The 12,986-nt window shown below is 39.7% G+C and overlaps 1 protein-coding gene across 25 annotated transcripts in view; it reads left to right on the forward strand.

Annotated features, from left to right (window-relative positions):
• NEK11 (NIMA related kinase 11) overlaps positions 1–12,986 on the forward strand; it is a 327,448-nt gene that overhangs the window by 127,076 nt on the left and 187,386 nt on the right. For 19 of the 25 annotated variants that reach the window (XM_054483259.2, XM_054483263.2, XM_063661299.1 and 16 more), the window contains 4 exons: positions 1,320–1,469; positions 1,563–1,641; positions 3,977–4,062; positions 11,458–11,577. In XM_054483259.2, coding sequence (XP_054339234.1) covers positions 1,320–1,469; positions 1,563–1,641; positions 3,977–4,062; positions 11,458–11,577 — 435 coding nt within the window. The remainder of the gene's footprint in view (positions 1–1,319; positions 1,470–1,562; positions 1,642–3,976; positions 4,063–11,457; positions 11,578–12,986) is intronic. The other 6 variants (XM_063661304.1, XM_063661306.1, XM_063661308.1 and 3 more) reach the window with 2 other exon arrangements.

Raw genomic sequence — 12,986 nt, forward strand, 5'->3', positions numbered from 1 at the left:
ATTTCATGCACTTTCTTCTAACATCTCCCTCTTCTTTCTAGCATTCTTTAATGGAAACAGTCTAGGATTTGGAAAGATAAATGCCTTAATTCAAGAGTCAGTTCTACCATTTATTACCTATGTGACCTTGGCCAAGTCATTTAACTTTTCTGAGCCAATTTTTAATCTATAAAAATGGGAAAAATATTACATGGGCTCTATTTCACTGGGAATTTATAAGGGATTGTTGAGATATTATCAGTGCTTTGTAAAATGTAAAATACCAATCATCTCAGTTGGAAATTTTTAGTGTTATTATTTACTGGAACAGAAATATTCTCAGTGTATGTATCCAAAATTCTCTTACAAATGCACATTTTCATGAGCACCCACAAAATAGTTCAATGGTATTATTCATGTATTTATTTCTGTCTATCCTTTGTTGTATTAAGGACATTGTTAAAAGTTACATAAAATGTAACTTACACAAGGTCAATCACAAGTTTATTTCATATCTTTCAAGTGACTAACATTAAAAGGAAAACCTGGGCAGTTGCATAATTCATAATGTCCATAAGATAAAAATAATTCATTATTCAGGAGAAGTGCCATTATTTCTCAATACTAAGTTCAGACAGGAATTTCCCTTTCAGTTTTTTTTTAATGATGTAGAGTTATTTAAAATATTTTCCTGCTGGTTTAGAGGTTATTGATTTGCATGGTTAATCCAAATCAGTGTTGGACTTATCTAGAATTTTAATATTCTGTTTCATACTCACCATGGGAGAATTATACATTTTAATGTGGGCTTCAAGTAGCTGCTCTTCCACTCCACTTGCAAATGGATTATATTCAGAGAATAATAAATAGTGCCAGTTTCTTTTTCAAAATGCTTGGATACACATTAGAGGGAAGGTTAGGCTGCTAAATTAAAATTATATTTTGCATATATAAAATTATCAAACTGCCTTAGGAAGATAATATTCAGCTGCATTTTATTTATTAAAAGCTAATTCAAAAAATCCTTACATTAATCAAATACTTAGAATTCTTACCATGTGCAGGCATATTGTTAACTCTTGAGCTGCTTATTCTTTGATAAAAAAGCTGTCATTCAGACTTACTTTTGTGCTTTATTCTTTCACTTTTTTGGGGTTTTTTTTTTGGTGAACATGTATTTCAATGGAAAAAAACAGTATGAAACTGCAGTTTTAAGTCAACTACTGATTGTATGTTTGTGCCTCACAGCCAATGCCCCAACACATCTGAGGTTTTGTATGATGAAAAAATTTAAAATAGGATATTTGTTCCTTATTTAAATTCTTTGACTTTGTCTTCAGGTCACTGGCATGCATTTTATATGAGATGTGCTGCATGAATCATGCATTCTCTGGCTCCAATTTCTTATCCATTGTTTTAAAAATTGTTGAAGGTGACACACCTTCTCTCCCCGAGAGATATCCAAAAGAACTAAATGCCATCATGGAAAGGTATAGAAATAAATATGTTGTCACAGAAATAATTTAAAGTTGTACTTATATTTTAGTTCATTTGAAAAATAATTTTCTGTTTAAACATTACAGCATGTTGAACAAGAATCCTTCATTAAGACCATCTGCTATCGAAATTTTAAAAATCCCTTACATTGATGAACAGCTACAGGTATTTAAAATGAAAGGGATTCTGGGAAACAGGTATGAGCATTTGTATACACATTCCATGACTTGAAGATATGCAGTGGGGATATGATGCAGTAAGAATCAACCAGAAAGAAGGAAAAAGGCCAAAAAGAAGCTGAGAGGCCGAGGCAGATGGATCACGAGGTCAAGAAATCAAGACCATCCTGGCCAACATAGTGAAACCCCGTCTCTACTAAAAGTACAAAAAAAATTAGCTGGGCGTGGTGGTGTGTGTCTGTATTCCCAGCTATTCAGGAGGCTGAGGCAGGAGAATCACTTGAACCCAGGAGGCGGAGGTTGCAGTGAGCTGAGATTGCGCCACTGCACTCCAGCCTGGCAACAGAGTAAGACTCTGTCCCAAAAATAAATAAATAAAAATTTTTAAAAGCTGAGAAAAATAGTAGTCAGGACAATCTCTTTCCAAAATAAGGTGTGCGTGAACTCCCATTCCCAAGTGCCACTGAAAATAAGAAGTTAGGGTTCTGATTTTATGCCAAAACTCAACATCCAGCCTTGGAGCTCTGTTGACAGATCTTACCTGAACACTTTGTAACTATATCCCTGCAAGGACAAGAATATGCTAACAGAGAATACTAAAATCTAGGGTTATCATTGACCATTTATAATTCCAATCCTTTATTATATAGCTCAATAATACTTTTTAATGATTAGCTAAGTTTATTTTGTTTTCTTGTAAATTAGGAAATTTGATATAGAGGCTGTGTCTCAGGTATTAAGAAAGCAGAAAATGGTCCCCTCTTTAGAGGGCTTTTGTTTTTTTTTTAAAACTTCTCAGGGTTTTACAATACAGGTCCCTGAGGCAAGTTTCCTCTGTAATTTTATGTATAACTTTAGGAGGAACCACAAAATGGTCATCTGCTTTAAAAACTGTGGATACCTTTTCATCAGTGGGGCATGTTCCAAACCCAAAGGAAGCAAAGGTGATAAATGATGTGTACTTACTTATTAGTTGAGTGCTGGGCACTGTGCTGACACCAGGGGATGCCAAAATGAAAGGAACAGGTATGTTTCCTGTCCTTTTGAAGCTTGACTGCTAGTGAGAGAATCCAATAACCAAGAAAAAGTAAGGATGTAAATAAAATAAGTATATGCCTAGCACTGGGAAGAAAGTATAATAAACAAACAGGATACTGTAAAAATAAGGGAGAAAGGAAGGGCTTTGGTGGTCAAAGGAATAGGTGACATTTCTTTACCAGTGAGCCAATGGGAAGCAACCAGCCATGTAAAGAGCCTCAGAAACAGTGTTTGAATCACAGGGAATAGCTGGCACAGAGGTCCTGATTATGTTGTGCCTTGGAGGTAGGTACAGATGGGAGGGTTCTTATGCAAGCATATGCTCTCAGGGAAGCCCATGCGTTCATGGGGAAGGCTGGACAGGAGAGGGAGGCAGGCTTAGGTTTCCTGATACTTCCAGCTCTCCTTCTGTGCGGGCCAAATGGGATCCAGTAGAACCTGCAGGTGGTCCTCTGAAAAACAGCCTCATATGCTGGTTGTGGGGATCAAAAACACACTGAAGAGGCTGTGAGCATTAAAAAAAAAAAAAACCAGGTCAAAAGGTATTCACAGGGATCTGCAGGGACCAAGATGAGGCAAGTGAGGCCCTTGACTCTGGGGCAAAAGTTAAGGGGACACTAAAAATTCATAATCAAGAAAAGTAATATTTTAAAAATCCAAATTAATGCTTAAAATCCCAGGTAACAAGATATTAACAGTTTAAAGACAGGATCCAGCAGGGCCAGGATTCGGGTGAGATAAGTGAGGTGGAATTGTGTAAGTTCAGGGTTGGATCCTATCTTTAAAGTTTTGCTATTGTATTCTTTATAGTTTTTTGACATTAATTTTGATTTTTAACAATAATGTTCATTAAAATTATTTATCTTGGCTACTGAGTTTTTTGGTGCCCTCTTAGATTTTGTGCCTGAGGTATCTCACTTGCCTAAACCTTGCACTGGCCCTGGGAGTGTAGATACTGTCCTCTACAGTCTGGGAGGTTGGAAAAAGCTTGTGTCTTCTTGTAGCTGAAAGTAGGCCTGCCCGTGATTGGCAAAAGGGAGTGAGAGAGCAAGCAGTGCAAGATGAAGCTGGAGAGACAGTCAGGAGCCTGACCCTGCAAGATCTTCTTGGAAAAGCTACCATGTAATTTTATGTAACCCAGGGAAAAATAGCATGCTTTGTTCTCAGGCTCCCTGCCATGGTCAAAAGTACCCCAAATCTGAAAAGATTCTTGGTAATTTATTCCCTTTCATCCCTAAAGAGGAGCCTTTAAGGTATGTCAGGGTTGTTGATCTTTTTTTCAGAACCTAATGTGTAGATATTCAGAAATGACTCTGGAAGACAAGAATTTGGATTGTCAGAAGGAGGCTGCTCATATAATTAATGCCATGTAAGTAATTGCTTTGTTTTTAAAAAGTCCATCGGATGTAAATGTTAAATGTATTTGTCTTTAAAAATCTATTAGCACTAAACTGACTGCATCGAGTATCCTACAATTCACTTAAGTCTTGCCAAAAAATTAAGGAGCTTCAGGAACTTGGTGTTCCAAAGCCCTTTACCCCAGGTGGTAGCAAATTGAAATCATGAAAGTTTAAACCACTGCACAGCTTACAGATCTGCAGGGTAGCTCTGCAGTTGCCTTGCAAGGATATAGAGAAGTTAATATCTCAAATATTTAGTAACATTTATGCTAATGAGCCTTCCATAATAACCATAAATGGCTTTCACATGTTGTTTGTTTAATGTGAACTGGCAGAGTATCTATTGACAAGAAAACATTGTGGAGTCCTGGGACAATTGAAAATAAGCCGAAATTCACTTTCTTGAAATATACATTCCTTCACATAAGAACTAAACAATGTATTTCCCAAAGAAACATAATTGTTTCCTGATCTAACTTCTCTCTCCTACCTCGTTCGAATTTTTGTTCTATAACTTGCAAGAACCCAGAATACTAGGTTCTTATGTTCTGGGTTTTTGCATAGTTTTACAGTCATGCACAACTATGGTATACAGGAGGTGTGCAGGACAGTGGGGTGAAAACAGAAGCCCTCAATAGGCTGATCTAGCACAAATATACTCCTCCAACACCCAGTCCAATGTTTCTCAACTCTACCATGTTTGCTTTCCATCTTCACTTTCAAACTGAGGAAATTTGCATGATCTCCAGTTAGGATACACTATATACCACAGGGGGTAAATTTTTAGGCATGTTCTTAATAACCTTGTTTTTATGGTTTATTATCTGCTATTTCAAGAAACGTCAAAATTTCCAATTGTATTTTATTAACTAGAGATGTAAGAGTAGTAGATATTTTTTAAATACTGGACTAGTTTTAGCTATCATTTTGTACTGTACTTATAAAACTGACACCGTTTACAATTAACAGTGTTCTAGAATCCAGTTGTTTGGAGGGTATTTTACATTACGAAATACTGACTTCAGATGGTCACTGCTATTTTCGAGATCTATGACTATGTTTCAAGGAGATCCATTGGTCTGACAAAATAAGAGATGTATATTCCTGAAAATTGCATGTCCTCTGGAGTCTGTTGTCTGGATGGTATCAGAGAGGTATTAGAACTGTCCTCAGAGGTCATTACAATTTTCTCATAGTGTTTGTCAAGGAAAGAGTTGAGTGTGAAAGGTCTTCTATAGTACCGGGCCCTAACCAAGTCAGGAAGAGAAGCAAATGCCATTGAGAATGTTGTTGGAGTTCTTTCAATGTGCCTTCTCTCTGAAGACTTTTAGAAGTGTGCCAGTCATCCCTGTCCATCTGGCTGCCTCTAGTTGGCCATCTTGCCCCTTCCCTCATGCTACATTTTATTGACTGTGTCTTCTATTCCAGGCTTAATACAGTAGATATTTTTTGCTGCGGCATGGTGTAGTGGTTAATTGCACAGATTAATAACACTCTCTCAATTCAAATTCTAGTTCCCAGGTAATACTCTGTATTACTTTGGACAAGTTACTTAACCTCTCTATGACTGTAAAAAAAAAGTACCTACTTCATAGAGTTGCTCTGCATTTAAGTGAGTTAATTCATGTAAAGTGCTTACAAGCATGGGGTTATTGCCTGCTAAAATGTTAGCCAATGTGATTATTTAGCCTCTTTTTCAGTTAAGGAAATATGCTTAACATTAATCATACATTGAAAGAAGTTTATGTGCTGGTTGTTGGGATCGAAAACACTGAAGAGGCTGTGAGCATTCCACACACACAAAAAAAGTCAAAAGGTATTCACAGGGATCTGCTGGGACGAGGATGAGGCAAGTGAGGCACTTGACCCTGTGGCAAGATTTCAATGGGACACCAAAAACTCATAATCAAGATCAAATTTTAATGCAATATTGTAAAATTCCAAATTAATACTTAAAATCCCTGGTAACAAAATATTAGAAGTTTAAAGACAGGGTCCAGCAGGGCCAGGATCAGGTGAGGCAAGTGAGGTGGAATTGTGTAAGTTCAGGGTAGGATCTTGTCCTTAAAATTTTGCTATTGTATTCTTTATGGCTTTTTGACATTAATTTTGACTTTTTAAGATAATTTTCATTAAAATTATCTTGGTTACTGAATTTTTTTGGTGCCCCCTTAGATTTTGCGCCTGAGGTATCTCACTAGCCTAAACCTTGTGTTGGCCCTGGGAGAGTGGACATTGTCCATTATAGTCTGGGCAGTGGGAAAAAGTTTGTGTATTCTTGAACACAGAGTGTGCTATTAATCTGTGCAATTAAGCACTACACCATGCTGCAACAAAAATATCTACTGTATTAAGCCTGGAATAGAAGACATAGTCAATAAAATTTAGCATGAGGTGGGGGACAAGATGTCCAACTAGATGCAGCCAGGTGGAACAGCTGCCACTGAGGGACCAGGATGACTGGCACTATCCTAACAGATCTTCAGAGGAAACAACTGAGAGTGGATGGAGAGAAGACACAGAAGCTGGGCTGAAGGGGAAGGAAGGTGGGAGTCCTGCATGGGGCCACTGTACACCTGTGCACTGGGACCTCCAGTGACGCTGGGGGAATGGGTGAGTTGAACTGGCAGAGAGCAACCTGTTCTTGCCACAGGCCTCTGGAATCCTGGCTGGAGGACACCCCTTGACCACCAAGGACACTTGAGTTGGTAGGGAGAGCTGCTTAGAGAAGTGGTAGGGGCAGCACACCAGCTGATGTGGAGCCTAGACGGTTTGGTGCTTGAGTGTCTGCGGCAGAGCATGGCCAGGGAGACCATCCCCCTAGGCTTGACTTGCTCCCATGGGAGACTTTAGACCCAGGGGAACTGTCAGACCTGAACTCTGCAGGCAGTCTTACCCATCAGAGAGGGCTGATCTGACCTGAGCACCCCTTGATCTTCTGGCCTCTCCTAAGGCCCAGCCTGGCCATGCCTGCTTGCAGTGCAGCCGCGGGTGCCCTGGGGGTCTACATCATAGCTCCTGTACTGCTGAGGAATCATGCCTGACTGGAGGAGAGATCCAGTAGGGAGTCCTGCTCCTTCCCCTAACTGCAGCTTCCCCAGACTCACAGCCACCACCCTTCCCATGTTTCTTTTCTGGCATGTATATACATGGGCAGATTTTGACTTTCCTACCCTGCCAGCATGCATGTGCATGCACCTGCCCTGCTACTGCTGCGGGCAGGAGTGTATCCCACCTCACCTCCCCTGCCATTGCAATCAGAGCTTTGGCAGGCACAGAGACAGCCAGCCCTGGCCCTACCAGCAACCTGTCCCTGTACCAACACTGCTGCCAGAGTCAAAGTAGGTGCAGAGAACAGCGGACCCTTCCCTGCCCTGAGTGGCCACCCCTACCTGTGTCAACATGCACAGAGGTTGCACACAGACCTATGCCCACAAGTGCTGCACCCTGTGCTAACACCACCACCAGCAGGACCACATGCACAGTTGCCAGTGGAGGGCCCCGGCTCCCTGAGCCATTCTGTCTCTGCTGCTGCTGTGAACGCCCACAGGGAGACAGGCACCCTGACACCTGCTAGCACCCTTCCACAGCTGACAAGTGTGCACCCCTCCACACTGCCACTCCACCGCCACTGCCGCTGCTGGCACATGCAAGCAAGGATAGATCTGCTCCCACCATCCTCCAAAATGGTTTGGCCGGCACCATCCATCAGAGTGTAGTGACCAGCTGTCCAGGAACACATTGGCCCCCCCAGTGCAATGAGCTGACGACCTTGAGGAGCCAGAGAGCAAAACTGGGGCCCAATACAAGTCTCCCAGAGTTACAGCACACAGCCCAGGAGTTGGGAGCTGAGCACTGGCTGCCTAAAATTTTCCAGAAACAAAGCCAGTCTACTGAATCCACCTTGTAACACAATCAAACCCTCAAAGTTATCAAGTAGAATAAAAGGAAAAAAACATCAAAAGGATAGCAACCTCAAAGACTGAAGGAACTTCAGCCCACAAAGATGAGATAAAGCCAGTGCAAGAACTTCGAGAACTCAAAAAACCAGACTGCCTTCTTTCCTCCAGGTGACCACAGTACCTCTGTAGCAAGGGTTCTGAGACAGGCTGAGAAGGCTGAAATGACAGAAATAGAATTCTGAATATTAATAGGAATGAAGATCATTGAGATGCAGGAGCACATTGAAACACAATCCAAGGAAGCTAAGAAACATAATAAAATGATACAGGAGCTGACAGAAAAATAGCCAGTATAGAAAATAATGTAACTGACTTGATTGAGCTGAAAATCACACTGTAAGAATTTCAGGCCGGGCCCAGTGGCTCATGCCTGTAATCCCAGCACTTTGGGAGGCTGAGGTGGGTGGATCATTTGAGGTCAGGAGTTCGAGACCAGGCTGGCCAACATGGAGAAACCCCGTCTCTACAAAAATACAAAAGTTAGCCAGGTGTAGTGGTATGTGCCTGTAATTCCAGTTACCAAGGAGGCTGTGGCAGGAGAATCACTTGAACCTGGGAGGCAGAGGTTGCAGTGAGCTGAGATAGCACCATTGCACTCCAGCCTGGATGATGGAGTGAGACTCCATCTCCAAAAAAAAAAAAAAAAAGAAAGAATGCAATCTCAAGTATTAGTATCAGAATGGACCTAGCTTAGGAAAGAATCTCAGAGCTTGAAAACTGGCTTTCTGAAATAAGACAGTCAGGGAAGAATAGAGAAAAAGGAATGAATAAAACCTCCAAGAAATATGGGATTATGTAAAAGAGATCAAATCATGTCCCTGAAAGAAGTGGGGAAAATTGAAGCAACTTGGAAAACACAGAAATACATTACAAAGAAACATAGAAATTTCATCCATGAGAACTTCCCCAACCTAGCTAAAGAGGTATACATATGTAACTTACCTGCACATTGCGCACATGTACCATAAAACCTAAAGTATAATAATAATAATAATAATAATAATAAAAGAAAAAAAAAAGAAAAAAAAAAAAAAGAGGTCAACACTCAAATTCAGAAAATGCAGAGAGCCTCAGTAAGATACTTCACAAGAAGATCATCCCCCAGGACACATAATCGTCAGGTTTTCCAAGGTCAAAATGAAAGAAAAAATTTTAAAGGCAGTTGGAGAGAAAGGTCAGGTCACATACAAAGGGAAGCCCATCAAACTAACAGCAGATGTCTCGGCTGAAACCTTACAAGCCAGAAGAGATTGGGGGCCAACATTCAACATTCTTAAAGAAAAGAAATTCCAACCAAGAATTTCATATCTTGCCAAACTAAGCTTCATAAGCGAAGGAGAAATAAGATCCTTTTCAGACAAGCAAATAGTAAGGGAATTTGTTACTACCAGACCTGCCTGATAAGACTTCCTGAAGGAAGCACTAAATATGGAAAGGAAAGACCATTACCAGCCGCTACTGGTACACACTGAAGTACACAGACTGTTAAGTGATGCTATAGAGCAACCATACAAACAAGTCTGCATAATGACCAGATAACATCGCGATGACAGGATTAAATCCACACAGATCAATACTAATCTTGAATGTAAACAGACTAAATGCCACAATTAAAAGGCACAGTGTCGAGTTGGATAAAGAAGCAAGGCCCAACTATATGCTGTCTTTAAGAGACCCGTCTCACATGCAATAGCACACATAGGCTCAAAGTAAAGGATGGAGAAAAATCTACCAAGCAAATGGAAAATAGGAAAAAGCGGGGGTTGCTATTCTAATTTCAAACCAAACAGACTTTATACCAACAATAATCAAAAAAGATGAAGAGCATTACATAATGGTAAAGGGTTCAATTCAACAAGAAGATCTAACTATCCGAAATATACGTGCACCCAATACAGGAGCACCCAGATTCATAGGGCAAGTTCTCAGAAAGCTTTACACCAGTCAGAATGGTGAATCATGAGGTCAAGAGATCGAGACCATCCTGGCCAACATGGTGAAACCCCGTCTCTACTAAAAAGACAAAAATTAACTGGGCGTGGTAGCGTGTGCCTGTAGTCCCAGCTACTCAGGAGGCTGAGGTTGGAGTGAGCCGAAATCGCTCCACTGCACTGCAGCCTGGCAACAGAGCAAGACTCCGTCTCAAAAAAAAAAAAAAAAAAAAGAAAAAAAAGTCAAAAAATAGATGCTGGTGAGGTTGCAGAGAAAAAGGAACACTCATACACCATTGGTGGAAGTGTAAATTAGTTCAACTATTGTGGAAAACAGTGTGGCAATTCCTTAAAGACCTAAAAATAGAATACCATTTGTCCCAGCAATTCCATTACTGGATATATACCTAAAGGAATATAAATCATTCTATCATAAAGACACATGCACACATATGTTCATTGCAGCATTGTTCACAATAGCAAAGACATGGAATCAACCTAAATGCCCATCCATGGTACACTAGATAAAGAAAATGTGGTACATTTACACCATGGGATACTACACAGCCATAAAAATAACAAGATCATGTCCTTTGCAGCAACATAGAGCTGGAGGCCATTATCCTTAGCAAAGTAATGCATGACCAGAAAACCAAATAATGCATGTTCTCACTTATAAGTGGGAGCTAAATGATGAGAACACATGGACACATAGAGGGGAACAACACACACTGGAATTTTTCAGAGAGTGGAGGGTGGGAAGAGGGAGAGGATCAGGAAAAATAACTAATGGGTGCTAGGCTTAATACGTGGGTGACAAAATAATCTGTACAACAAACCCCTATCACTTGAGTTTACCTATATAACAAACTTGCACATGCACCCCTGAACTTTAAATAAAAGTTAAAAAATAAAAAAATAAGATTTAGCTATTAAAATACTAGCATTTTGGAATACATTTTATGTGCTAGGCACTGTGCATATGTTATCTCATATGATACTTACTGTAGCCCATTCTTTACAGATGAGAAAACTGAGATTCAGGGAGGTTCAGTTACTTGCCCAAGGCCACAGAGCTAATGAGTGGTGGAGGTGGGATTCAAACCCTGCCTAACTCTAAAGATTATGTGTTTTATCCACATGGTGGAATTACTGGGCCAGTCTATTTACTCTTTAATGGCCAAGATCCTAATTTGTTTTACATTATGAAAACTAGTCATTGGCGATGAAATGAGCAGGAATTTGGAAAGTAAATAATTTCCTTTAAACAAAAATCTAATTTGAAAAATGTTGCTTATTAAGTACAGTCCTGGTTGGCTCATTACATACCCAAAGCTTATTAGTTTTTGCCTGGCCTGTCTCAAGATGCTTTTGCTCTCAGTAGTGTAGTGATACTTTTATAAAATATTTCTTTAATTTTTCTGAACATGTTTGGGATGGGCTACACGAGGGGAATCTTTGTTATTTATAGGCAAAAAAGGATCCACCTGCAGACTCTGAGGGCACTGTCAGAAGTACAGAAAATGACGCCAAGAGAAAGGATGCGGCTGAGGAAGCTCCAGGCAACTGATGAGAAAGCCAGGAAGCTGAAGTAAGCTGCTTTTCCTTTAGGCACTCATGCTCGGGACTACTTCTCAGGGCTCTCAGGGAATTTACAGAGAAAAGCAAAAACCAAAACAGGAAACCCCAATGCATACGATTATGTATTTATGTGTTTATTCATTCACTCGTTCACTCCAAGATGATTATTGAGCCATAGATTGAATGTCAGGTGCTATTAATATCAGGCTTTCAGTCTTGTGTGAAGGGAAAGATTAACTATTTGGGAGGTTATTAGTGATGAAAATAGAGTCAGTTTCCAAACGAAATCTCATTATTGTTGACAGCTTCTGCACATACCCCAGCAGGAGACATCACTGTTTCACCCGGATTCCCTAGGTGCTTGCTGCATACCTTCTATCAGGAAACCTCACTTATTTATAGGAAGGAGACTTTATTGGCAGGAAATTGTTAGCTTTTGGAAGAAGTAGACTGGAAACAGAGCTCTGTTCTGTCAAGTGAAGTCTTTAGAAAAGTCTATGCTCAGGGCGGTGTTGCTGGTGGGAGATATCACTAGTAATTAGAGTATTTACATGAAAAAGTGAAATTTCAGGTGTTAGCCAGGATGTAGAGAAAAGGGAACCCTTGTGCAGTAGTGGTGAGAAGGTACATCAGTACAGCCATTATGGAAAAATAGCATGAAGATTTCTCTAAAAATTAAAAATAGAACTACCATATGATCTGGCAATCCTACATTTGGACTTATATCCAAAGAAAATGAAATCAGTATATAGAAAAGATACTTATACTTCAATGCTCATTGCAGAATTATTCACAGTAGCTGAGATATGGAATCAACCTACGTATCCATCAACAGATAAGGGGATAAATAAAATGTATAAATACACACAACGGAGTACTATTTAGCCTTAAAAAAGAAGGGAATCCCATCATTTGCAACAACATAGATGAACCTGGAGGACATTATGTTAAGAGAAATAAGCCAGGCATAGAAAGACAAATACTGCATGATATCACTTATATATGGAATCTTAAAAAGTTGAATTCACAAAAGGGGAGAGTAGAATGGGGTTACTAGGGGCAGGGGAGCATGAATGGGGAAATGTTGTCAAAAGATAAAAAGTTTCAGACAGGAGAAATAAGTTCTGGAGATCTATTGTACAGCATGGTGACTGTAATTAATAACAATGTTTTGTATTTTTGAAAATTGCTAACAGAGTAGAGCTTGATTTAATCATCCCATAATGTATACATATATGAAAACATCACATAGTGTATATAAATGTAAACATTTTTTGTCAATTAAATTTTAATAAAGCTGAAAAAATACATGTATAAAAATGGAATTTCAAAGAGCCTTAGAGCCTCAATTTCTGAAAGACTGATTTATGTGTTGGTAGGTTATCAAATTTCCAAATTTTTCTTATTTTTTCTTCCTCT

This window comes from Pongo pygmaeus, chromosome 2 (assembly GCF_028885625.2).
Source record: "Pongo pygmaeus isolate AG05252 chromosome 2, NHGRI_mPonPyg2-v2.0_pri, whole genome shotgun sequence".
NCBI lineage: Eukaryota > Metazoa > Chordata > Mammalia > Primates > Hominidae > Pongo > Pongo pygmaeus.